Here is a 27,388-nt window from a genome sequence, read left to right as displayed (position 1 = left end):
CATGATCTCTCCCCCTCTTCATGCAGCCTGTTACAGAGGGTTGCTGTTGGATGTTTTCTCTCTTGGGAAGCCAGGCTGTGTCAGAGCACAGCTGACATCTCCTTGAATGCAGCCCACTAGCTTTCCCAGTGGCTGTCGAAATAAGACTAACTCTAGCTGTTCTGCATCTCTTGACGCTGATAGATATAGAGCAAATAAAAAAAAAAAAAACAACAGATGCTCAGATTACATCTTGACACCAAATATGACCTTGCCACTTGAGGATTAATCCATGAGGATTGTCCTTATGCATTTTATTTGCACATGCACAAAAGCAGTGGGGAATCAATATTTAGCTTGGCTTATATACAGGCAGGCAGCTCTCTGTCGATTACCTGAAACTAGACTTCTTATTTAGCCACTCTAAATTGAATGCTTTCATTGTTGAAGGCTTCACCTCTCACCCCACAAGCTCCAGTCAAATATAAGTGAAGCTTTGCAACTGATAATGCATGTGAATTATTTGCCAGGAACCCACTGCTCTGCTCCTGCCACCACCACTTCCTAACTGACCTGTAAATCTAAACCTAAAGGTCATACTTCTCTCCTGTCTCTATCTGTCCCGTCTGCTGTACCCTAAGCACTCCCCCACCATTCCTCCCTCTCCATTATTGGATGTGTGTGAGAGAGAGTGCATGTGTTGTTGTTGGAAACCACTTGGTGCAGCCCAAGCAGGGCAGATGGAGGAGCTTGTTTGCCCCTGCAGCACTGTCCTGAATGTAAACGCATGCTCAGAGAGATTTGGGACTCTTTCTGCTCCCCTGCACCCTCTCTCTCTCTCTCTCTCTCTCTCTCTCTCTCTCTCTCTCTCTCTCTCTCTCTTTCTGTGCCTCTCTTTCTTTTCCTCCTCACACTTTTCCACAGACGTTCATGTTCAACCATTAGGAGCAGCAAGTGGTGGTGGAAGGTTAGTTAATGGCCTAAATAATGGCAGCAGCTAAGCCTCCTGTTGCATACAGTGATGCTAACCTCCACAGATTAAAGTCTCACATAGTCTTTTTGCAGTGTATGACATGAGGCTTGGTCATTAGTGTCTTATATTTGAGTGTTTCAAATGGGCTGAATGTTAAAGTGACAGAGAAATGTTACATTGTGATGTTAGATGTATAGAAAGGTTTGGAACAGCCTATTTTTGCAGGCTAGCTTAGTCTTTCTAACAACAGCCCAGTGTGTGGCCGCTGACCACACATCAATTTTCAGACTTTTACTCAACACACAAGTTGCATAATGTATGTTCCTATTTGTATCCCATCTGTTGAATACTCACTGCTGTTGAAACTGTATCTCAGCCTCTGTTTTTGTCTCCACCTCACACTTTCTCAAGACGATTTGATTGCAGTGGTGTGTAGTTTGGCACAGCGCCCACCCTGCAGCACTGTCATTACTCGGTCCCTTCGGTCAAAAACAAGAACTAGTGTGTGTGCATTTGTGCATGCATGGCAACCATACCAGCAAGAAAGGGAGGGAGTGAAGTGAAAGAGACAGAGGGGGAGACGCAGAGGGGAAGACGCAGCGTCTCAGAGGTGGGGGAGAGATGTTTAATTCTGTTCTCTCTATCTGTGGCGTGTTGGAGCTCCTCCTCGTTGACTTTGTCAAGGGGCTTGCTGCTATCAGGAGCAGAAACAACAGCCCGCTGTTCTCAGTTACCACGGAAACTCCAAAGTTATTCTATGCAGCCCAGTGCAGCACCTTGACTGGGCTTTCTGTGTGGGTGCACGCTCTTGTGTTCGCGTGTGAATAATGAACACATGGCTCGGCCCTGGCCTTGATACGAGTGTGGGAGGGGTTGTAATATGCTTTGCACTGCCTTGAATAAAATCCCTACTTTCTCTCCTCACCCTGTCTTATGTCCCTCTCCTACTTGTGTCCATTTGGAGCAGATTAGCTGAATGCAAGATGAGTGCCGTCGTGTATACCAGGTAGCTACACATAGGCAGACAGTAGACCTAACATTCAGTCTCTTTAGCTTCCCACTGTTACAGCTGCACAGCAACAGAAAGCTCTACCTCAGTAGTGCATGCTTTATTTATGATCTACCATGAAAAGCTCGCTGGCTGTGCTTAACACACCACATTCTCATCTCGTACATGCACGCATGAGCACACACACACACACACACACACACACACATACACACACACCATTGAACTAAGCATTCCTTAGCTTTCTTGGTTCCTCCTCGGGCTTTCATCTCTCTACATGTCTGTATTTCTCTCTCACTGGTTATTACTTTCTGTCAGTGCGTCTGGTATTTCATTAAGCAGATTCAGACAGCATAAGACAGGCTAACAGGCTTACTTTTTGTTCATTTGGTTTGTTTCTGTTTCGATTTGTGGACCTTATACTTGCATCAGTATGGTGAGCAATTGACTGCTGTTGATGTAGCTACAGCAGTGTTGTATTTTAAGGCCAAAAAACGCCCAAAAACTTGCATTATCAGCTATTGCGGTGTGACTGTGAAGCACTCAGCAAATTCTTCTCTGTCACTGATAAGTTGAAATGTCCGTCCCCCTCTTTTCAGCCTTGGTGCTAAATCGTGTGGCCGTCATCTGACACAAGCCAGACGTCATTAATCCTGACTGAGGGAGTCACAGGTTAGTTGATTGAAACTGATCCAGAGCAGAAGTACAAAGTCACATTTAATGAAGCAAGACTTTTATTGATAAGTCGTAGGAAATACAAAGAAAAAGCAGTGGTGCCCTCAGTCATTCTTTCTTCTTACACCAACACATTTTTTTCCCCTCTCTTCCTCCTTCTCTTCAGCCCGCTGAGTCCTACTGCCTGTCAGGCTTGAGTTGTGGAGGTGGCAGGGCAACTCCATCGCCCTCCCCTTCCCCCGTCTGTCAGGACATGGCTCATCTTCCTCCAGTCTTTTTAATAAAGCGGGTATGAGCCTAGCTTTAAGTGCTTTATTTTCATTTCACCACGCAGCTGGTGAAGTAATGTGTGCTTCTCAAATATTTATGGAGGACCCAGGGTCGCCTCTCTCTCTCACACACTTCCACAGAGAGAGAGAGTGGGAGATGGATTCTTCAAATGTCGCACTTATGAAAATAGCGCTGCTGATTTTCCTCTGGATGACCATACTAGACTTTCCGGTGGTGAATGAAGACTTAATAAAGGTTGATCCGTCAGCTGTAGTTGAAAGTATATGAAAATATAGGCCGTAATATAAATTTCACCTGTGTCCATCTGAGATTCTGCACACACATGCCTAAATAAAGTGTGTGACATTGACTTTTCATTGACTCTGTTTTGGCATGTATGCCATTTGTTCATGAGTAGGCAAGATGATGTTAAGTGAGCAGCACGTGGTAGGGAAAACACAGGTAAACTAACAATTGCATGAAACGCTGAGAAACGAAAGAACTGTGAAGTTAATGGTAGACGAGGACTGTGCAATCTTTCATTTATTAACTCATTTTCAAACTGCTTATCTTGGGTAGAGTCATGGCGGTGAAAGCATGAGCAGAGAAACCCAAACGTTTTTTGTTCATTCATCTTGTAAGGTGCTGATTAGGTACCTACAACCCCTCTGTTCAAAGCAGCAGTGGCTTGAGGTTGGAATTACAGAGAGATGTGGCAATTACTTCCCAAATGAGGTGAGTGTTGAAAAGAAATGTAGTGTTTTGGCATCTGCTAAACCTTCATCACAGAGATCTTTTACTCAAAATGGACTTCCTGGAGAGTAGTAGTAGTTTCATGATCTCACCGCCACTGGAATCAACAAACCAACACAGCTCCTTGCCTTGTTTTAGTGCAGGGCTGTTTTGATCTGAAAGCCTGGTTAGATGCGCTGATCGTCAGTGAGGCTCATCAGCACACCCTGATCAGTGTAGTCCAGTGTAGATGTGGATGTTATGAATGCGAACACAGCTTTAAATTCAAATATAGAAGGACAAATTGCCCCCTATTACTGCTTAAAAGGAAACACAGTCACTGGCTTTATTCAGACTTGCAAAACAAATTTAGTATTGCAGATTGGCAATTAACTTGATTCCTCCATTATCTTCGAGGGAGTAAAATGTTGGTCCACTGTTCCCGGCTTTTGTCCACCATCTGCTTCATGTGTCTGTAGAGGCCTGAGTTTGACAAGTTAGCTCAGCCTCAGGCTAGATAACTTCTCAAGGTAGACAGCCTATCAAGATAAATGAGCTTCTGCAGTGGGAATGTGTCGAGCAGGAAGAAGTGGACAAGATTGTAGGTTTCCTACTTCAAGGTGAAAAGTTGCATATTATTATTGCTTTCCCGCTTTAACATGCACGTTGCATTGTTGTGACACTGCAGGAGAGACAGTATTTGGTAATCACAAACAGAAACCGGAGCCATTGATCAGTCCCAGGTCTTGACATCATGACAGTCCACTTAATAGCCTCCTTCAGAAATTGCAGCGTGTGTATGTGTGTTTTATGTTGTGTCCTTCGGTGAGCACTGAGTCACCATGCCCTCTGATTCAGCGTGTCTCATCACTGTTTCTGGCACCATCTGCACAGTGTGCGTCCTTTCTTCTACCTCTCCTTCCTCATATTCACCCATCTATATACCCATAGGTTCTGTATATAATTCCTCAAGGTAATTTGATATGCAGCAAATTAAAAAAAAAATCCAGCTTCCATTAAATAGGGCTAATAACACATGTGTCCTGTCACTACCAACTCAGGCTCTGTGTTGTGGTATGTGGTGAATCCAGAAAGGGCGTAGCGTGGTTGAGCTGGGTAATCTCCTTCTTTTCCACTTCACAGACGCTCTCACACACAGACACACAGACACATAACCACAAGCTGTCACTGCATAATATGGGCAAATAGATGGGAGGGAGTCCCAGTGGACGAGACATCAGCAAAAAGTGTTTCTTTCAAAAGTGAGGAAAGAAAGAGGGGGCATGAGGTTTACCGCACTGTAAAAGCCAATCAACTAGTATGTGCTGGCTGGGATGGTTGTTACCATGGTGATGTGTTGGTTCGTCAGTGCCCACACACACACACACACACACACACAGGCATGCTGTAGTTCTTAAACCAGGCTTCAAGTAGGAACCGTAGTGCATTGTGTCTGTCTGACTGCGTCGTCAGCCTATGTGTGTTCAAGTGTGGGCATAGGCTTTGTGGCGGCTTTGTGGCCGTGACCTTAGGGTCAAGCTTTGGTTGGAGCAGTGCTGTTTGGGCTGCGGGAGCTGTCAGGTCTGGAACAGTGTGTTCCCCCACAGCCAAATGGGTCAGGACCACTGGGTCTCAGTCAGTGAGCTGGAAAAGTACCCGCACACACAGGCATCACAGACCTCAACTCTTAGTAGCCCCAGTCAGCAATGGAATCCCATGCTTGTGCCCTCACAAGGATAGTGATGGAGATGAGGGGAATCCTGAACTGAGGACATATGACAGTCCTTTTCTTTAAAAGGCTATGAGAGATTTACAGTGCATATAGACAGAGGATGAGTAGATATGTTGGTATAGTGGCATGTGATGACAGATGGGGGAGTTCCTCCAGATTGCTGTGGCTAAGTGCAGATATAGGTTTAGTGGTTTTGTATGGTTAAGTAAAATGACTCTCAAACCGAGTAAGACTTAAGCAATTACCAGGCTTGCTATAAAGGTGCATGATGATTCAGGATGTTTTTACAAAAAGTTATGAAATAAAGGCCTCTGCTGCTTGACAATACTAAATTGCTGAAATGCCCCTTTAATTCAAATGTTCTGTAGAACCGCTCCATGGATGAATGGTGCTTCCTCATGAAGGAAAATGATAGTAGTGTACTGTTAAAAGTAGCACATAGAGACTAATTAAAAAGTTGGGAGGAGGGGACAACAGGATAATAGATGTAGGCAAATTCATAATGCTCCAGTAACTAATTTTAGAGTAATAAATATGACTGAGGTTCAAATATGTATAGAGGTGTCTTGTGAGATGGAGGTTTAAATACTCCCAATAGACTCCTCATTACGCCCAGCAGACTGCTAATGCTCGCAGTGGTAAGGTGGTATAGTTAAATAACCGCTGAGTATCCAATACGAAATCCAAATCGATTGTGGCTGAGTCCCTCAAGCTTTTGCTGTGTGAATGCTACAGGTGTACAAATGCTTGGTCAGAGATGAATGCAATAAGCCTTGATGATTATTACTAGCATTTTGTGTCTGTGCATGTTCGTGTGTGTCTGTCCCAACTTCTCCCATAGTTCTTTCAACCTCTTTCTCTCTTCCTTTTTCCTGGTTTCTTTCTCTCTGTTTCTCTTTGTTTCCTTCCCTCTTCTCTTTCATCTGTGCTGGTAGGAGGTTTAAAACTGGAAATCAGATTATATGTCCAAACTCTGACATCTGGCGCTCTGGGCTGTCCTCAGCTTGTACAGGCTAAAAAAGACTAAGCACATGTGTGCGGCACATATGCTCACAGGAAGACAATGTGAATAGATTGCACAAAGGAGAAGTAATTGCAAACAATCAGCAGTATGCATTTGTGCGCATTGTGTTTACTGGTCACAGACCCACACTAAACATTTCTCTGAAGCGTTGCGGTTGAATTTGACCTTTTTCGAAATGCTTTGCACTCAGACATAACTGTGCCTCATTGTGTGCTGGAGCTTTAACAGCATTGTACACATTGTTCTGGAAAGTAGTTGCTTCAATTAAATAATTTTTTGGGTTGTTTTTTGGAATCACAGACTTTGCTTTGAGGACGAATTTGCAAGGAGTTGCAGAAAATGAAAAACAGATTATAGATCCACAACGTTTTCATTCATCACGGCTGTTAAAAGGGAAACTATGCATACTCTGCCATTGCTTTATCAAATTATTATCCAGAGGCAGTAATTGTGTCTGTGGGTGGTTTTGAACTTTTAGCCTTTGTGACTCAGAGTGCATAGTAACTATTGTAATTAAGCTACAGGGGCCTGCTTTCTATTCAGAGTCTATAGACATTCAGAGAAGACAGAAGAGAATACTGGTAATGAGTCATATGGTTCTTTCACTAAGCTGCCAATAAAATGGTCACAAATCAATGAGTGCATGCAAATCACGTTTATCTCTACTTTGTTTTTAATTTCCTGTATGGCCCCGGTGTTTGCCATCTGATCTCCGTACAGTTCCACCCTGTTAACACTGGCGTTATCTTCCATTATCACAGATGGGGCTCCGCTGAGCGAGCTGTCATGGCCCTCATCCCTGGCTGTGGTGGCCGTCTCTTTCTCCGGCCTCTTCACCTTCGTCTTCCTCATGCTGGCCTGCCTCTGCTGCAAGAAGGGAGATATCGGTTTCAAGGTGAGCTCACTGCCGCCCCCTGCTGGAAGTGGTGAGGGCAGCACAGACTGTAGGATGTCGGAGAGTCCTCTCATATGAATTAAGAAAATTGCCATTTAACCTCCTCTTAGTATGCTGCAGTTGTTTGATTAGATTTTTTTTTTTTACTTTTTCTTCCTAGAATAGAAGTCTTTCTAAAATAAAGTGTGCCAAGTTTTAGTGCCAGTTTTAAAAAAAAAAGAAAAAACTTGTAGCCTAAGGGAGAGTTGCTGTCCTATATTTGGTGCACTGAAATATGTTTACTTTTTGGTGTGAGATTAACTTTAATTTCATAATAGAATGTAGGTTACAACAATCATTTCCATTCTAACTGATCTACAGATTATTTTCTATATTAACAGACCGATTGCTTCATGTATAAAATGTCAGAAGTTTTGCTTAAAACGTCTAATAGTTACCAATTCATTTTCTGTTGATTAACTATTAATTAAATTAATTGTGCAGCAACTTGTTAGAGGAAAAAACACTTCATTTATGTTAGAGCTGATTCTCAGATTATTAGGAGATGCCAGGGCTGTTTAAGTATAGATACTTCACTATCGATCTGCCTGATTCTCCAATGTACACTTAGTGTGTTCGCATTGGCAGTAGATCCTTTGGGTCCTGTGGGTTAAGGGGCAGGGCCTTCCATGAATCTGCGGGGGCTGGTGTGTTCAAGGTTTCCCAGTAGAACACTGTTTTGTAATGAGATTATCAGCGTTATTCGCTTCACCTGTCACTGATTTTAATGTTGTTGCTGATCAGTGTATATACTGTCTTTTGCTGAGAGCTATCGCCTCAGCAAGCAATGCTACCAAATACCCCTACCCATCCCAGGCTGGCACACATTGTCTCTGTGTTGCCCTCAGCTGCCAGCGTGACTCAGCCATGCTGTGTCAAACATCAGTGCTGAAGTGAGCGGCTGATGAGGGCTAACCGAGACTGACACAGGCAGGGGGCATATGGAGAGGGAGGGGAAACTCTAGAGCTGCTGCACTGGCTGCTCCTTGTTTTTACAAGTTTCCTCTTAATATGCGTCTTGTATTTATGACATCCGCATCGAAACATATTCTCATTTGGCCATGCATTTCAATGTTACTAACTTATTTTAGCAAATGGATAAATTACAGATGCAAGTCAACAGCATTGTCTTCTATTAAGAACACTTATGCAGATCATTTGGCAATTTGACTGGGGAGAATGAAAACCATGTTTGGGCATTTTGTTTTTGATTAGCGAGATGCAAACGGCAGAGGAGAGTTCAGGACAGAGAATGAGAGCAGAGCATCTTGTTTCTGTGTGTGGTAAAAGTCAGGTCTGTGCTTCAGTGTTCATGCTGAACAGTGGGAACAGCCTGTGGTAGGTAGATGCTGCAGGGATAACAGTGTGACTAATGAGCACAGCATTGAGCGGCATCATTAACAACTTCTGGATTTTTCTTCCGTGTGTGTGTGTGTGTGTGTGTGTGTGTGTGTGTGTGTGTGTGTGCCCACGTCTTGTCTGTCCAGGCCAGACCGCCTCTGCCTCATTATGTGACAGTGTATTTTAACAACCTGCAGGGTAACGGTGGGGGTTTACGTCTGTGTCTGCTTTCCATTGGCCTGCATTTTATTTGGAAAAGACTAGTGGCAGAAGGGTCCTGCTACTAAAACCATCAACCATAGCCCACACTGGTAACCTTTTACCAGGCAACTAAAAATCTATGGGCAAGAGCAGCAGACAAGAGTTTCCTTTATAGTTGTTAATTAGCTTACTGCCCTCTTCTCTTCTTAATATTAATGTAACAAAACAGTGAATGTGGTGGCCATTTGGGAAGAAGGCAATAATGGGATTACAATAATAAGAATGCACATTATAACTGTGGTTACTAACAAGGAATATTCTCTGCTAGAGGATCTTATTTTTCAGTTCTCTTGCTATTGGAATGTAAAATATTTTTAAAAAAATGTGACTTTAAAGACTGTCTTTAGTGAATAAAACATATGCTTGTTCTTTTGACCATCAATTCCAGGCAATACAAGCTGGTATAATGTCTAATGTATTATAATCTCCAGGCTTAAAAGTTATCAAATCTTCATCTTGCTCTCTTATTTTGGCAGCAAACATCGCAGAATGGTTAAATGGTTCCCACTTTTTATCCCTCTTTTTGGCACCAGCTCCATCACTCAACAGCTCACTTGTAAGGTGTGCATTCGTGTGGGACTGCGAAAAACGCACCGCTGCGCCGTCCAAAAAGCTTCATTATTCCTCTCCATCGTGGTGCTCTTAGTGGAGCGTGTAGTGTGAGGCTGGATATTAAGTGCTTTCTAAACTGAAGGCTCTCCAGGGAGCTATGCAACGCTGACTCACAGCCAGGTGCTTGCTTTCACACTTTGCTCTGAGGAGAGTGGCAGATGGTTCTCCTGAATGAGAAACACACATACACACATTCCTATGTATACACATTGGACACACATGTAAATACACACACACACACATAGAGTCATTCAAATTTCTCATATTAATCCAGCTTGCAACCCACTCTCTTGCTTTTCCTCCTTTCTCATTTCCTCCTATTTTCTCACGACTTTTTTCTTCTTTCTTTACCTCTGTGGTTGCTGCAAGTGGGAGATAGGCTTGTTATGGATAACAGTTCATTAGCCAGGGAACGGATAGATGGGTGGATGGCTCAGTGCTCGAGAACAGAGCACTATTGCCAGCCTGGTTTCCCAAACATAGCCCCAGTCGTAGAACCTGCTAACGAGATTGCCTTGAATTATTGCTGGAAATGCTTCATGTGGTAGGACACGCTCAGGACAGCATCAAGGTGCTTTGACTTAAGGACCTGATATATCTAATGGAAAAGGGATTTAAGACATTTTTCATATGCTCTGCTATAACCTAAAATAACAGCATTTCAGAGCAGTACTGTTATCTATTTTCAGTCACTCATTCATGTTGTGTAATGAAGTGGTACGCCCCACCCTTGGGTCGGCTCCACCACTGACCCAAATTAACTATAAACAACATTGTTAAAACAATTAATTTACATAAAGACATACAAAACAACAAACAGACTAAATCAATGACTACAAAAGTCAGCAGCACCAATATGAAATAAAACCCAAGGGTGAGAGGCACCAAGACCAGCAGTGCCCATGCTAGAAACGTTTCTCTTCTAATGCTGCCACAGGAGCTTTTTAGCACTTCCACTGACAGCCAGGTGTACCTCATTGACAACTGATCAGGTAGCACCTGGGCAGAGCTACAGAGAAGACAGGAGAAGAAAGGCACAAACAGTGTACCAGGAACACATACAACAGTAAAGTGAAACAATACAGAAAGAGTACATACCTTTGTTATTTTGTTGCAAGTGAAAATTATACCATAGTTATTTATTATGTGCTGCTATTAATATTGTTGCAGAGGTGTGACATTAAGTTGTATATAGAATATTAAAACTGTTAATTACTCAGAGCTAGTTCTTTTTTAAGAGTATTACATCTCCCTGTGCAGAATTGTTTGATCTTCTGTTTTCCAGCATCCACTAAAACCACCTTTCCTTTATTGAGTATATGAGGGCATGTGACCATCTTTACAGTGCTGAGCAGCATTATAATTGTGTGCACTGGCAGCAAAGTAAAATCTGTCACATGCAGCCATTTGGGTGTGTTGTTTTGGTGGTTAGAGGCACAGACACACGGACAAGCACACACATGCTAAAAATCCAGGGTTCCCACAGGCATTTCTTCCAGGAAAAGAGGAGATTTTATTGAGAATCCTCAGCAATATGAATTTATGGAATTCAAGTCTAGTCGCAGTGACTATATTAGGTTAATCTTCAAGGATTTAAAGTTACACATGGACCAGTGCAGCTGCCAAGCAAAAGTTGTGCTGCTCCTGCACATAGAATTAAAGGAGCATAAGAAAATATAAGCATAACAATAATGCAATTGTGGGATTCCTAAAGTCTCATATGAGTTCATGAACTTGTTTGCTCTTGCCTCACCCTGACAATACTCTGCCAGTCTACCTTGTGATCTGCCTCGTGCTGCGGATTATGCAATTTGTCTAGTTTACTGTTCATATACTGTTTCCTTTGGCCATGTATCTTCCACTACTCTGCTGTTTTTTCTTATAATTTATAGCCAGAGGGTTGATCCATGTCTCTGTGTTAAAATAGCTACATACAGTTACAAAGCAAGATTTTGCTCTCGTATGTGCAAAGAGTAAACCTGTCTCCATCCTACAATGAGGTATGTCACAATTCAGTTGGTCAAGGCCATATGACCTCTGTGACTCTCTATATATGTATTGGGCTTTAGAGAGAGAGACACAGCGCTGTAGGGACACAGTACGACAATTAGAGAGCAAGGACACTGCGGTAGGCCGGACAGCAAAAATGGACAGGGGCAGGAAGAAGGGTAGCACGGATAAAATGGACAGATAGAGCAAAGGATGTGTGATATGGAGCACAGAGGATCAGTATAGAGAGGGTCACTGTTTTCCACTCACTCTCACTTCCTCATCCATCTTGGAGCGGTTGGTGGTGAGCCCCAGGTAAATTTGAGGGACCTCAGTTTTTTTCTGTAGCTGATGATAGCTCCCTCTCTCTTGAGTAGTGTGGACACTTAACCTTTATATTGTAATGGTTCCTTCTGGGTATCTCTTTTTATAGTGCACTGTAGAGGATGGAACTGCTGTTTGGAATTTTGCAGTTACATGGTGGCGTAAGGGAAAACAGCTCTGGTTACAAAGCCCCACTCATTATTATTGATCACAGTATTTTGTATATATTTGCAACTTTATTGTGCAATAAATCTTTTTTTCTCTCACTCCAACATAAAAACCTCGAGAGGGGAAAAATCTGGGCTCACCATATACTAGTGCAACTAGACCATGTATAACAGCGCAGTCTAAATCATGTGGATCAGCGTAATCAGGACACTGGTGTTTCCTCAGATATTTTTGGCAAGTGGTGGTCATTTTCAAAAGTAGTACATCCTCCAAGAAAAATAATCCTCATGGGTTGAAATAAATGCCATTATTTACATTTTACAAACAGACATTGTAACTATATATGTGACTTTATGTCGTGTTATGTCTTTTACCTACAGTATTTGAAGTAAACAGTGTTTTTAGGACTTTTTCACAATAAGAGCCTTGGTTTCTGTATGTAAGTGTATATGAGGAACAAAGAAAAGACACAACTAGAGAAAGAAAAGCTTTGTGCATACAGTTTAAATAGCACTGTGCATTAGTGTGTTCCCCCACAGCGTGTTCGCGCTGACCCACACAATACGTCCCACAATGTACATGACTTATGTATATAACTAGGTGGGCGTGCCTCAGTGCATCTGAGTGCCCGCACAGTTGAACCATTGTCTCCCCGCTGTCTCTCGGTGGTGGGATGGCTGCAAGCGGATGACTAATCCCAGCATGTGTCTTTTGCACCAGGAGTTTGAAAACACAGAGGGAGAGGAGTACCAGGCAGATCTCTCCGCCCTGGCCTCGCCTTCCTCTCAGAATGGCCCCGAGGTCTACATCCTTCCCCTCACTGAGGTCTCCCTGCCTGTCTCCAAGCAGCCTGGCAGATCCAGTAAGACACTACACAACAACACCAACACATTAAAGTTATATCTGCTTGGACTTCCACTGTTTTTGAGCTTATTTTTTTCTCTTTTCTTCAATTTTCTCTATTTTATTATTTCTTCTCTTCTTTTTTTCTCTCCTCCTCTCTTGTTTGTGTATTGTGCATATCCCAGTAGCTGGTATTAATTCTCAGCTCTTTAGGAAGATTGAATTTCTGCCACATTTACACTATTAAAACAAGTTGTTACTTCTCTGGAGCATGCCGCAAGTGGATTATGAACAGTTTACCAGCTCTATTGACTTGGATGAGATAAAACTGAGTAAATTTTGCCAAGCCCAGTTGAAACAGACATTTGTTGTCTCGTATTATATGTTCCTTCATTCTTACCCACTCTCTTTCCCTCTCAGCAAGGGACAGACATCTGTCCATTGTGTAATGCATTTAGAAATAGACCTACTGCAGTGCTGCATTCCTTATTATATCTGAAAACTACAACCCACTGGAGAGGAAGAAATCTGACCTAACCTTGCTGTGCATTATGTCTGGAGCTATGTGTGTTTTCTTAAATGCAATCCAGTGCGACACAGGCTCCTATTTTACTTGATTCTTACATAATCCAACAGCAGAATTTCAGCACACACCCATATAACATTTGTGTGTTTCATTTGTATTCTACATCCGTCATCCTTCCTGGCAACATCACACATCACAGCCTGTTTTTTTTTTTTCTTCAGGTGGTTCTCTTAAAATGTGTAAGTGCATGTACGTGGTATGTGTGTGTGTATCTGTGTGTATCTCAGTGTAAGCCAGATCCAGGGTGCTCAAAAGTGCCTCTCCCCCCTGCATGACTCACTGGCTGTCTGCGCTGCACTGTGCTCAGCCAGAGGGGAGGTGAGTCGGGGCTCAGCCTCCCAGGATGTGAGCTCCAGTAATGATTGGATGAGGCAGCCTCGGGCTTGCAGCCAATCACTGGCCTCCCCTCTGTCCTCCATAGCTACCGCTGTATGATTGGTTCAGGTGTTGCAGGGTGAGGAATAGATAGATGGTGAAAAGAGAAGAGATGGCGAAAGAGGGAGAATGTCTCCTTTCACAGAGTCAGACTCAGAACGGTCTATTACTCACCCTTCCTTTCTTTCAGTAAAACATGTGCTACTTTTATATTAACTTCTTTACATTCATGTATTGTGCACACTTAGGTATTGGAGGTATTGTGTAAGTAATAATCTAATATCTGTCATATTGTCATAAGCGTGTCAAAATGTGAAAAGATTGAGGGGACGGGAAATAGCGGGGACATGCTCATATTTCAAAAGTATTACATCAATAGAAGTGCAGGTCAAGGACTGAATGGGCTCTTCCATACATCAACATCATGCATGCCATAAGTCATCCACCCCCACGCTATCATACACATGTTGAAAATGAGCATAGTAATTGCGTGTCGAACAAAAACACCAGCTGTATAGTTGATACCCTGAGCATGAATGGTGTATTCTATATGAGCCAAGCATCACTCATGCAGGCGTATGAACACACTGCACAATATTTGCCATTGATCTGACAACCCTGTTTTTCACTTGTTGCTCTAATCTTTTATTCAAGAGGTCATGTAAAACTTTCAAAGCAACTACAGAGGCTGGATGCATCAAAGTGAGTGTGTGGAGCGATTGTATGTGTGAGTGTGTATCATTCCATGGGCCCACCGATCGCGCTGTCCCACTAGACCGCACCACCTTCTCCGGGAATGCCATTAGTGGGACGGGAATGCACACTCACGCTCACACATTCCGCATTTGGAATAATACCATGTCTTAATTTTCATTCTCTCTTGCTCCCCATCAGGGAGGGGTGGTGGAGGCTCGGGGGGTTGGGGTGGAGAAGCGTGGGTCTGTTAGCACCGTGACAACCTCTGCCCAGCGTTCCAGTGGAGAATGGGCCTTGTGTGTTTCTGCATATGAGTGTTTTACGTGTCTCTCTGTTTGTGTGTGTGTGTGTGCGCGCGCTTGGTGCACTGGGTACCAGGAGACGCAGCGCGAGCGTGAGTGAGCGAGCCAAACAATGGCCCCGATTTAGGCCGGCCGGGCAGTGGGTGAGCATAAGGCTGGGCTGAAACGTCCGTGGAACGCACCAGTGGAGGACTGGCATTATGGGCAGAATACAGTGAGGGGTCTGTGACAGGATGAGGAGAGACAGGGGAAGGGTGGTGGCATGCACCAGGACCTAAGAGCGGGGAGGGGAGGCTTCAGATAGGGGTGGCGAGCGTGTATGACAGAGGTCTTTTCTGCATTTGACAGAGCAGTGTTTGTGTCCTGTTTGGCTGAGGAATGCTGCTGTCCTGGGTGACAGGGGGGCATTATGTGGGCCTTATGTCACAACTGGGTGTCTTGAAGCTGCACACAGAGCTGGCGCGTCAAACGGCACACTACCAACATGCGTGATGGTCACATCAGGCGTGAAACATGACCAGAAAGGCTCGGCGCCCAGGGCAGAAATCCTCCTCAGAACTCTTGCGTCGACCCACCCGTCAGCAGATCGGCCCACTGGCTTGAGGCTGTGATAAGTTTCTATCTTGCTCTGTTTACTGTAGATTTAAATTCTGTCTGTATAGGAACCAAGGATTTCGGTGTTTGCCTGACAGCTGGAGAGCACTCCAGACGAGGACAGTATGTGTGTTTGTGTGTCCCAGTTGGAGGATGAGCGCGGTGCAGACGGGGGAGAGGCAGCGTGGCGAGCTTGTTCAGCTGTGCGAGGGCTCGGAGGGTTAAATCCTGCCGAGGCTCTCTCTCTCTTTCTTCTCTCTCTCACACACACATACACTGTGACCGTGGACTCTTTTCCTCACATATACACACAATGAGGCTAAGGCACCCGGGGTTGGGGCTGGGGCCACGGGCTCTTGGTTCTCACACTCTGAACCAGTACTTCATCCTTGCCTGGGACTCGGACTCGGTCCCTATAACGGTGCTCAGAGTGGCTGGCCGCTCCACTGCTCCGTCATCATCATCATCTTCTTCTTTCCGCTTGCCATCATCATCTCCATTCTTGAAACATGAGGATTCATGGAGGTATTTGATTTTGTGCGTGACTTAGTATAATTTGCAGAATAGTTCTGTGCCTGTGTAGTGAATTTGTGTGTGGTGGCTTCTTAATCTTGTTGGAAATAATGAGTTTGAGTTTATGCGCCTTGAGGCAATCTCTCCTCTTTGGTCCATGTGACTTTTTATTTAGGAAAATGTACAATTATTGTTTGGCTGAGAGGGGGCTCTATTTTTTCAGTTTTCTAGGGCTCCATTTTTATTCTGCATCTGCAAACAATTCCCAACTTTCTATTTTTTCTTTACTTACTTTGCTCAATATGTTGAAACTCTTTCTTTTCAGAAATCTCTGTTGTTGTATTTTCCTCTTAATCACTCCCTTCCAACTCCAGCAGTCTCATTTCTTCCTGTATAAAAGTAATCTTACATCTTTCTCGCTGTTCCCAAACAGTCCAGCTGCTGAAATCATCAGACCTTGGCCGCCATAGTCTGCTCTATTTAAAGGAGATTGGACATGGCTGGTTTGGCAAGGTAAGACATGAATTTTTGTTTTGCTCTTTTTAAGACATAGAGACAGTCACACACAGTATTTGATGTGCTTTGCACCCACCCCTACCATTTTTTTAATGTCTCAGCTGCATCTATCCTTACTGTACTAATTGTATTCTGATGTGCTTTTTACTCTACTGTGTGGAATGCGAGGGTAATGTGATGATGATCTCATTCCAGCGAGGCTAATCTTTGGCACTTGTGTCAGGGTGTTCCATGGGAGAATTGAAATTCATTGTCACAGGAAATTCCTTACAATTTACTGTACAGTACATGCCACTATAATGCTTCTTAGATTTGCTCATGTGCCACTCCCATTATGGTGTATTCTGCATGTTGTTGCTGTAAATTCCAGCCCACATTCCTAGAGTAATGGTATAAAATTTTGGCACTGCTCTCTCCCCCACCGTTTATACCTCTTAGGTTCTGCTGGGCGAGGTCAATGCAGGCCTCAGCACTACTCAGGTGGTGGTGAAGGAGCTGAAGGCCAGTGCCAGTGTCCAGGATCAGATGCAGTTCCTGGAGGAGGTCCAGCCATACCGGTTAGTTCATTGACACGTCATTATCATACACCCCAGCCCACAAATAGCACCACATAGCAACAAAACAAATGAGATACATAAATTATCTGACTTTTTATTGTATGTACAGCTTATGTCATACCCACTCAAATCCTGTTTCCTCTGCCAGAACCCTCCAGCACCCTGCCCTCCTGCAGTGTCTGGCACAGTGCTCAGAGGTTACTCCTTATCTGCTGGTCATGGAGTTTTGCCCTCTGGTGGGACACAATTTAATGATTACATTTTGTTTACTCAGTCCTTCACACATACCTCACTGTTTCCTTTCTTGGTGCAGTGTTGTTTGCAGTATTCATAAGCTCGCATATTCATTTCCTCTCTCCTCTCAGGGTGATCTGAAGAGTTACCTCCGCAGTTGTCGGGTAGCAGATTCTGAGACTCCTGACCCTCTGATCCTCCAGCGAATGGCGTGTGACATTGCCTCAGGGCTCCTGCACCTCCACAAATACAACTTTATACACAGGTACAGTATGTGACTCAGTCTAGCTGTATTTGACTTCATCAACCCTGAATATTAATGCCCTTGAAAAGGAAGAATCCACTTGAATGGTCTGTCTGCCCCCTGCTGGTCCCTCCCTGCAACAACATCCTGGTGCTGCCTGAGTAGTTGTCACAAACTCCAGCATCAGTGATTTTGTTGCGGGGGGTGAGCCCCTCTCGCTGTCTCTCAGCCATGTGGTGGCTGCCATAGCAACCAGTCAGTGGCTGCCAGGCTAAAAAGCTCCCTGTTTGTGGAGGAGGTGAGATGAAGCAAAGTGACTTAGTTTAGTCTGTCTTTGCATGGTCAGGTGAGAAGACATAGTACGTGACACTGTATATTTACTTTTCATGCTACACTTTAATTAATACTGGCCACATTAGGTTGGTCATAATGCAGTAATATATTGTAAATGGCAACATACCCACAATACTGTATGTTTTATATACAGTATTGTGGTTATAGCTAAAAGTCACCTTCCAGTACATAACATACTGACTAAGAAGGGTGTAACAATGAAAAATACAGTGCTCATAATACTTTCAGCCAAAACATTATAAAGCATACAGTATGAAATAAGGGTATGTTTATGCACAATGTTTTAGAAAAGTTAATCTTTGGGTTTCTTTCCTCTGACAGTGACTTGGCCTTGCGAAACTGCCTGCTAACTTCAGAAATGTCAGTTAAGATCGGAGACTATGGCCTTTCTCAGAGCCGATACAAGGTCAGACTGACTTTTGATATTGTCACTGCTTTTTTTATGGGATACATTTTAGCTTATCACCTTCTCAACTACTCAAATGTTTTTGATTTTTATACATTTTTTGTTCTGCAGGATGATTATTACTGTTACACAAGACCAGATTTGGGTGCCCCTGCGCTGGATTGCACCTGAGCTCATAGACGAGGTCCATGGAAACCTGCTGGTTGTTGACCAGACTAAAAGCAGCAACATATGGTGAGATATTCCAAGAGTAACAAACAGGAAATGTTACTGCAGGTTTATTAAGATAACATGACCCTACTGGCATTACCTTTATCAAATAATAGAAGTGGTTTAATATAGATATTATTTTTCTGTATTTATATGTGAGGGTTTTATGCATGTTAAACTCCTAACAACGTATACAACAACTTGAAATGATTCAGTTTTCCTGTGATCTGGTCTGCTTATATGTAGAGCGTGAGGTGACATAACATAAAGAAGGTTATGAAATGAACAGCTTGTCTGGAACATGGCCATATATGAGACATGAGTGGCGAACACACTTAACGATTTCTCTGCCTGTTGCAGGTCACTGGGGGTGGCTGTGTGGGAGCTGTTTGAGCTGGGAAACCAGCCATACAGACACTACTCTGACAGACAGGTGCTGACATACGCTGTGAAGGAACAGCAGCTCAAACTACCCAAACCCCATCTCCAATTCCCCATGGCTGAGCGCTGGTGAGACATAGCTGCCTGCCCACGCACCCGGGGAGACATACTGTACATACACATGCACAGACTGACACTCTGAATGTTATATATCTTGGTGCCACATAAGATACATTTTGGATATCACTTGGCCTTCAAGTCTTACTGTCCAGTTAATTTATAACTAGTCACTGTGTCCTGTTTTTAAAATCGATTTCTGCTTACAGTTGTGCACCAGTCCACTGTAGCAATATTTCTCTTTGCTAGTGAGAGCAGATGATCAATACCCTCCCTATTTTTTATGATCCCCTTGGCATCGACCAGAGTTGAATCACCTCGTTCATCTTTACTGGGGAAGCCAGCCAAATACTGTTTTTATTTATTTATTTCTCAAAATTGTTCCTCGCTAAATAAAACGCCTTTGGTACCAACACTGAAGAGCCACACAATGCGCTCACACCCACACCCACACACACACACACACAAGGAGGAATGTAAACATCTATGTCAGCAACTGCACTGCACTTCCTTCATATACTCTTTATGTTATTGGCTAGTGCCATAAACAAGTGCTAGGTGTTGCTAGAAAGTGCTGACTAATAGTTTTATGGTTCTATATTGCCCTATTATTCTTCTAGAATCAATTCTTTAACTTTTTTTTTTTAAAGAAAACAGATATTAAGATATAAATAAGTGCCATTCATGTATTTATATGCAAACTTAAGGGGTCTGATAATATCTTTGTTTCTCTTCTAAAATTGTTTTTCTTTTTCTTTTCTCTCTCTTCTTTCTGTCCAGGTATGAGGTGATGCAGTTCTGCTGGCTGCAGCCAGAGCTGAGACCCAGTAGTGAGGAGGTACACCTTCTGGTCACATACCTGTGTGCCAAAGGCTCCAGTGAGGCGGAGGAGGACTTTGAACAACGCTGGAACGCCTTGAGACCCAACCTGCTTGGCAGTACCTCCCACACAGCCACATCCACAGCCCTTGTCCTGACCCCTACACCTGCACCAGCTGACGCCTCTGGTACAGACCAAACTCAGACAGTGGAGCTGGCCTCCTCTGCGTCATCCTCCTTCCCTCTCCTGGAACACTTCTCTGACAGCTTCCACTCTGACACAGGTGACGACCTGCTGACCGTCACAGAGACCAGCCACGGTCTCAACTTTGAGTACAAGTGGGAACAGGCCCGAGCTGAGCAGCCGTACTGCGCCTCCTCTACCAGTGGGCCTCTGGGCCAGGGGAACCCACATTACCAGGATATTTACTATTCGAGCAAAGGAAGCACCTCAGGGGGCTGCAAGACTGACAGCCTGACCTCAGGCATTTCCCCATCCTATTATGAACCCGAACACCCAGGTGTGGTCCCAGTGTTGAGTGCCCACAGCCCCTCAGTCAGCAGCGAGTACTACATTCGCATAGAGGAACCAGTAGAGTGTAACATTAACCTGGATGACAGTGTTGTGGACTACAGCCCAGGACTGGAGGCCAGTAACAGCAGGTTGTCCTCTGAGAGTCGGACTGCGCAGCCCAGCGCTTACTGGTCAACTGCCGACAACACCAAATCTACTGCCTATCGACTCTGATTCAAGCCCCACTGTTCAACTAACCATGGAGCCACTGCTGAGACGGGCATCCAGCACCAGCCCCGTAAAGTTAGGCCACTCCCACAACTGCTTCTCATCCAATCAGGATGGCACGATCTACTGTGAACAGTCTTCAGCGTACAAGACATGCCGCCAGTCCTGTCTGTCTGTACTGGATACATCGCCGGAGTCCCGATCGAACCATGTCCATCCAGTGGGGCGGTTAGAGAACACGCGTAGTTTGTCGCAAGCAGTGAGCAGCCCCAGCTTGGGCTTCTGCGACCCGTACCTTGAAGCGAGCACGGTTAATGAAAGCTGCCATAATGTGATGGGTCCCCTCAGAAAGACACTGCCCATTGTTAACCACATTAGCATTGATGTAGGAACAGACGACGGCCTGCTGGTAGGCCAGCGGAGAGGTGAAGACATTGAGGACGACCTTTTCTCGGAGGGGGACGCCACTAACTGGACCTCAAACCATTCAGCGAACAATAACAGCCTGAGCTTTGACAGCAGACAGACAGGAAGCGGGCATGACAGCTACCTGGACCTTCAATACACAGCTCATTCAAACACAACAGAATTATGGTCTTTAACCAAGGCCACCACCAGAACCTTCAACAGCTCCACATCTCCTGGCACTTTGGAGGCAGAGGGAGGAGATAATAGTTGTAACGCTGCTAGCGAGCCCACTGAATTGAGTTCATACGTTCACTTATGTCACAAAGAAAGAGAGGAAGCTGCCACTCAAGTGGAAAGGAACGTAACTGCAGAAAATCTAAGAAATCTTGATTCTTGTACCGGCTCAAGTATTAATTCCAGAGGTACAGAAGCTGGAAAAGTGGAGGGAAAATATGAGAAGCAGTTGTCGGTTCATGGAGACAGACTGTACTCTGAGCCTAAGATGATACCTGAGACAAGCTATATAAAGTCCCCATCCTCTTTCAAGGATCCTCAGACTGGTCAAACAAGAGCTTTGTCAGATAAGCATAGAGGTAACATCTGGGAAGGCGTTTCAACAGGAATACCTGTTGGTCTGGGAGACAAGAGGCTAAACTATCCAGAGACATCAGAGAGTAACAGAGTACTGGATAGTAAAATGGTGGTGAGAGAATCCAGCATTGGCCTGGCTGAGCTTGGCGACTACAGTGAGGATGATGACGATGACATTACAGACATTACATCAGGTATCTTTGCTGACTTCAATCTAGATTATGCTGAGGTAGAGGAGGAAGAGCTAAGCCCACTGAAGAATCCAGAAGGAACCCCTGACTCTGTCGACACCCTTAACCTGTCCTCATTGATGGCAAGCCCCTGTGACCAGGCCTTCAGCCCCGATCCCTTCAATACCCCCATCTTGCCCAAATCCCTGGACAGTGGTTATGACACAGAGAACAATGAATCTCCAGAATTTATTTTCAAAGAGCTTGGAGACCCCCGGGGTGGTGAGATGAGCCCTAGGCTGGGTGGAGAACCTGAGCTTATTCTGCAGGTGGGTTTAGGCCAGGGTGTCTGCACTACCACCTCAGAGGTACAGTTAAAGGGCCTGACTGATAAGAGCCCATACAGGGACTCAGCCTATTTCTCAGACTATGATGCTGAAAATGAGAGGAGCCCTCAAGAGGAAGGCAGTAAGTTCTTTGCAGGTCCAACTAACCATGACTTCCATGCTGAGAAACTGAGCTCTATTAGAGATGATGATCCTATCAAAAGGCAATTCTGTAACGAGGAACATTTAACAAATCTGAGACACATCAAAAGCTGTGTTGTGGTGAATCTTTCACAGGCTGACCCTAGTTCACCTCATCCCCTCCCCACTCCTGGGCTGTCCATGCTGTCACCGTTTCCTCCACAGATGGGTGGCTGCCTGACCAAAGAGTCGGCCCCTGCAGATGATGACCTTGGACTTGAGACTGAGCACTCGGGAGAGGAGCCCACCTCAGAGCTCAGTTCCTCCATCGCCTCTGAACCCTCCTCTACTGTTCAGGAAGCCTCAGCTAACCAGGAGGAGGGGAACAGGAGAGCAGAAGACTGCTCCTCTGTCCAATCTTTGAATTCTGAATCCACTATAACTGACTGCGGTAGTTGAGGCCACCAAGGAAAACGAAAATGCCGATGGATCCACAGAGGAGGAGGAGCTGCCCGAATTCAATCATGCCAAGGAGGACACAGAGGATAGAAGGGAGGGTGTGAGGATAAATGAAGAAGATTTCGAGGACATAGATGCAGAGGAATGCGACTCACAGGACAGTTTGTGTGAAGAATCCAATCGGCCCCGCCGACCTGTCCACCTCCTCCTCATTGTTGGAGCTGTGTGGAGAAGATGTAAGGGCGCCGCTGGAGGAGGCAGAAGATGAAGACGACTCCGATGACAGCGAGTCTGATGAAGAGCTGAGGACCTACAACATCCAAGATGAAGACAGCGAGGAGAGCGAGGAGGATTTCACCACTGTGCCGGTGGTGGTAAGCGACTGCAGCAGGGCCAGACACCTGCGCAGCCTCCTGAAGATGCCCACCCTGCTCACCCAGTCCTTCTGTGACGAGTTGGAGAGGAAGAAAAAAGCTGTGTCTTTTTTTGATGATGTCACAGTGTTCCTTTTTGACCAGGTATGACATTAAGTCAAAATGATGTTTTGTGTATTGTCTATTAATGATTTGACCGTTTCAGTGTATGTGAGGAATATTTTTTTGTTTTTGAATTTCAGGAGAGTCCCACAGGAGAGCTGGCTGACTACACCTTTTCCACAGGAACAGAGTGCAGTGGGCAGGAATCCTCAGAAGAAAAAACCTCCGACTACCAGCCGCAACCTGACCCTGAACTTGAAGCTCAAGCCTGTGAAACATTCTGTGTTTCTAAAGAAACTGCTGGGAACAACTCAGAAGAGGGTGAGTTTGTCAGGGACATAAAAGGCTGCACAGAGTAATCCTAGTTGATTTATCCCAGATTGTTCACCAACACTGTGACTGTGCTCTTTTAGGTGGGGGTTACGAATGGGAGGATGACCTTACATTTGAGCCCCGCCCGTCTTCAACCGACGCCATCCCTGAGCCTGAGTCCTCACCCACAATCACCTCCAACAATCCTGAGGCTCCCAAACCTGCAGCTGTGGCACTTAATCGGTTTATGGTCTCAAGATTCTCAATCACACACGTCTCCGACCCCCACGTGGGCTCAGCAACAGGTCTGTACAAGTGTCTTTCATACACAACTTTGACTGTTGTGTAATGTTAATTTATTTGCATTGGAAACACCAGAACGTGGAAGAAATTCTTAAAAGTTTGTCTAAAATTCAGTGCAAATAATACCAACCAATAGAGTTTGGAGTATCACTTTACGCTGTTTGATTAGCCTCTATTATAAATCAACAATACTTCTGTCCAACAGGGAACAGTGAAGACAGTCCAAAAGACTGAATGTCCCATGGCCCTGACTGGAGGAGGATGAGTCCTGGTCCTTCTCAACACAGAAAAGCAGCATTATTCTATCTAGATGTTTTACAGAGTTTTATTTTTATCGACGTCTGGGGCATCTGACCATGGTGACCCTTTATGAGACAGTGCCTCATATTGTAGTGAAACACCCTCAATGATTTGCACACTTTGTTCTTTATTTTAATTTTGTGTTGGAGGAGAGATAGCTGCTGGTATGGCAACCGGGAAAAAATGGATACAAAAAAAATAAAAATAAAAATCTTGACCACATTGTTTGCCGGAAAACATCAGTATATTAGTTTCAACATACAGTATATGGCAGTAACTTGTGCTCAACGCAGCATCAAATTTCCGTTGGTCACCTTACATGTCATTTAATTCGTGAATTTAAAGGAAAACTAAATAAAAATAAAAGGAGAAAAATAATGACATGACAGGCTTTATAGCTGCTCCTCTCATTGGCTGCCTTGGTCCATCTGCTTACCATTGATTGATCTGGAATTTTTGAAGACTGTTACAACTCTCATAGTTGGAGCCAGAAAACAATGCTTGATGATTGTTGCGTAAGATGCTGCTGCCGTGGATTTGTAAACATAAAATCTGACATTTTTAAACATTGTATTGGTGGTGGTGGTGATGGTTGAAGATGGAGGTGCTGAAACTTAATTTGTCCCTTAATCCAAGTCGTATTCAAATCATACTGATGGTGGGATTCGGTGGATGATGTGTTAAGTTACCGGAAACATAATGCAGAAAATCACAGCGTTGTCACTCCCTGATTATCACCACCACTCACTCATACGGTATATGTCTGCAGTTACCATATCTGTCTGAAGCACTTTGTTTAAGCCAAACTCGGTCTTTATTTTGTAGAAGTGATGGCTCTGTTGCTCAGCATCTCCCTACCCTGGAATGAAATATCTAAATATGTGAGACTCCCTGTTTGTGTCCACAGTGCCAGCTACAGGTTCACTTTATTTTGTGGCACGTTAGCTTTGTTTAAATGACATTTCATCAGCAATAGAACGACACCAAAGGGGATGGAGGGGGTGTTTCCTCAATTCAGCGGTGTCATGTCATCATGCCAGTCATAAATGTTGAATGTCAGTTATCTTTTTTTCTACATGTACGTACTGTCCATAGTCTCATACATAATGTATTCTATTACATTTGTGCTGAATGCCTGGGTCTGAGGTGTACAAAAAAAATACATATCTCACATATTGTATGAATGTTATATCAACATGTAGCAGGTAGCTTGACTTGAATTACTACTGCTGTATCGACAGCTCCCTCCCCCTCTCTACCCTTCTGTAGCTCAAAGTGCCAATTCTGTTTCCTCTCGCCTTGCCTTTTAAGTTCCGCAAGAAGAGAAGACATTGCTAGTATTTTTGTACAAGCATTTGAAAAGATGCAATCCAGGGTGATATAGTCTCTCAAATTTGCCAAAGAGATATTACAAAGCCCATTGGCTATAAAGTGGCAGACACCTTTTTGGAGAAGGTGAGGTGGGTTGTTCTATGCACCGGTAGTAACATCATTGCTGTTTCCATTTCTCCCTCACTCATGGCTATTGTACTATCCCAAACAAATAAATCCAAATACTTTTTTCCCTTCTTGTGTCTGTGATATATTTACCTGTATTGATGTCAAAGAAGTGCAGTTTTCTGTAAAAACAAAAATACATAAAAACATAAATAAAACATGAAAATATGACACAACACAACACATAAAAGTATGACGTTTGTGCCCATTTAGATTTATTTTGGACAGGATAATTTATATGCACTTTCTGTACAGTACAGATATAATACAAACAGGGACAAAGGTGAGAAATGGACAAAACGAAAGCTATATAAAAGTAAAAAAAGCACTGGAAACTTGCTGCCCGAATGAGCTATGTAATAAAAGCGTGATCATTTCACTCAGTGTAAAGGACTCATCCACTTTTCATGATGTGACAGTTGAATTGTAGCTGTCTAAGAGGCATTTGTAGCTCACTGACCCATCCATACACATTCCTGCTCTTCCATCGCATATAATTTCACCACTATCCCCACATACATACACACTTAAATGCCTCTGCTCTAAGCGCTTCTCCCAGATGAGTGTATAATACTGAGAATGAATGATCAAAAGCTATGATAATACTGTACCTTATCTGATAAGCTACCACTCCCTCAAAGCTATATATTTTTTAAAAAAATGACCCATTATGTATGCACTGTTTTTCATCTCCTGGCAGCTTAGATATTACTGAAATTCAAAGTGAAAAGAATAAAAGGAAAAAAAAAAGGAATAGCAATTCTAAATATTCTTGTATTATTTCAGCTGAATTGCAATTGCACTGTACTGGAGCTTGCTGAGCCAAAAGAGTGACATTACAAGCAAACAAAAAGGGGATATAATCCCAGTTTACAGAATGATTGAGTCAATGCTGTGTGAAGCCTATATTTAAAAGGAAAAAAAAAAGTAGAAGGCACAGTTCCCACATTGAAAATCTGGGTATACTGTATCACAACTAGTAAATATATAGTATTATATCACTTAACAAAAGCAGAATTACAGTTCACTCAGCAACTTTCCAGTTCTAGCTTTCTGTGGCAGTGTCCAGTCTACACTTTGTCCTCAGTGTATATCACAGTGATGCACTGAAAACTGTTACCGACCATCTTATATTCAAACTTGAGCCTCACTTGAAACAACAAATGCAGAGTGTGCCTTCACTGCTCATTAATGTAAATAATCCTCAAATGAAATTTACAGTGTACAGTGTTGAAGAAAACAGAAATCCCATTATAGAGTGCAGATAAATAATAATGTGCCAGCTTTACTAGTAAAACCTATTAGCCATACCTTATCCACAACTGGTGCTGATCTAAATAACTAATAAAATCTACTGTCACACTTGCACTTGAATGTCCAAGGCTGAGACATTCAACGTTTGTGGAAGCGTTCGCAAAACATCACGAGAATTGGATGAACATTCTCTGGGTGAATTACCACGGCAAAGAAACTAGATTCTTAGTACTGTAATGTGGTCTTTGACCCTCAATCACACAACTTAAAACATGCCGGTGTCGGCCATGTTCTTTCTCCCCCCCCTTGTGAAAATAGGGGCCCATGAGTGGACAAAAGGGGACAGCAGGCCGCTAGTAGAAGATGGGTGCAGATCGGTCATCAGTGAAGGTGGGCCGGAGGTAGACCTCCAGGGAACGGTCACTGTGGGGAGAGGAGGGGTGGGGCAAGGAACAGTTACAGTTAGGTTGAACACAAGTACAAAATTTAGAGAGATACATGGTCAGCTATGTAACCACACCCAAAGAAATCTGCCTTCCTAAAGTTTTGTCTCTTGAGCAAACAGTTGCGGTATCTATTGGAGATTTAGCAAGCATGTGGTGAGAGAATGCTAGTAAAATAAACGTTAAAAAAAAGAAA

The 27,388-nt window shown here is 43.8% G+C and overlaps 2 protein-coding genes across 2 annotated transcripts in view; one reads left to right on the top strand and one right to left on the bottom strand.

Moving 5' to 3' along the window:
* LOC108902670 (serine/threonine-protein kinase LMTK1-like) overlaps window positions 1-25,566 on the top strand; it is a 31,442-nt gene extending 5,876 nt beyond the window's left edge. The window contains 17 exon segments of the mRNA XM_018704617.1: window positions 7,156-7,289; window positions 12,744-12,885; window positions 16,366-16,445; window positions 16,887-17,005; window positions 17,154-17,241; window positions 17,371-17,504; window positions 18,159-18,243; window positions 18,355-18,366; window positions 18,368-18,477; window positions 18,814-18,963; window positions 19,732-20,506; window positions 20,508-22,604; window positions 22,606-22,788; window positions 22,790-23,125; window positions 23,224-23,404; window positions 23,497-23,700; window positions 23,904-25,566. Coding sequence (XP_018560133.1) covers window positions 7,156-7,289; window positions 12,744-12,885; window positions 16,366-16,445; window positions 16,887-17,005; window positions 17,154-17,241; window positions 17,371-17,504; window positions 18,159-18,243; window positions 18,355-18,366; window positions 18,368-18,477; window positions 18,814-18,963; window positions 19,732-20,506; window positions 20,508-22,604; window positions 22,606-22,788; window positions 22,790-23,125; window positions 23,224-23,404; window positions 23,497-23,700; window positions 23,904-23,932 — 4,859 coding nt within the window. The 3' untranslated portion in view covers window positions 23,933-25,566.
* A 122-nt stretch (window positions 25,567-25,688) lies between these two features.
* Window positions 25,689-27,388, bottom strand: part of LOC108902671 (brain-specific angiogenesis inhibitor 1-associated protein 2-like) — a 51,401-nt gene continuing 49,701 nt past the window's right edge. Inside the window, 1 exon segment of the mRNA XM_018704618.2 lies at window positions 25,689-27,172. Coding sequence (XP_018560134.1) covers window positions 27,103-27,172 — 70 coding nt within the window. The 3' untranslated portion in view covers window positions 25,689-27,102.

Source organism: Lates calcarifer, linkage group LG11, assembly GCF_001640805.2.
Source record: "Lates calcarifer isolate ASB-BC8 linkage group LG11, TLL_Latcal_v3, whole genome shotgun sequence".
Lineage (NCBI taxonomy): Eukaryota > Metazoa > Chordata > Actinopteri > Centropomidae > Lates > Lates calcarifer.
This window is presented reverse-complemented; position numbering and strand designations above follow the sequence as displayed.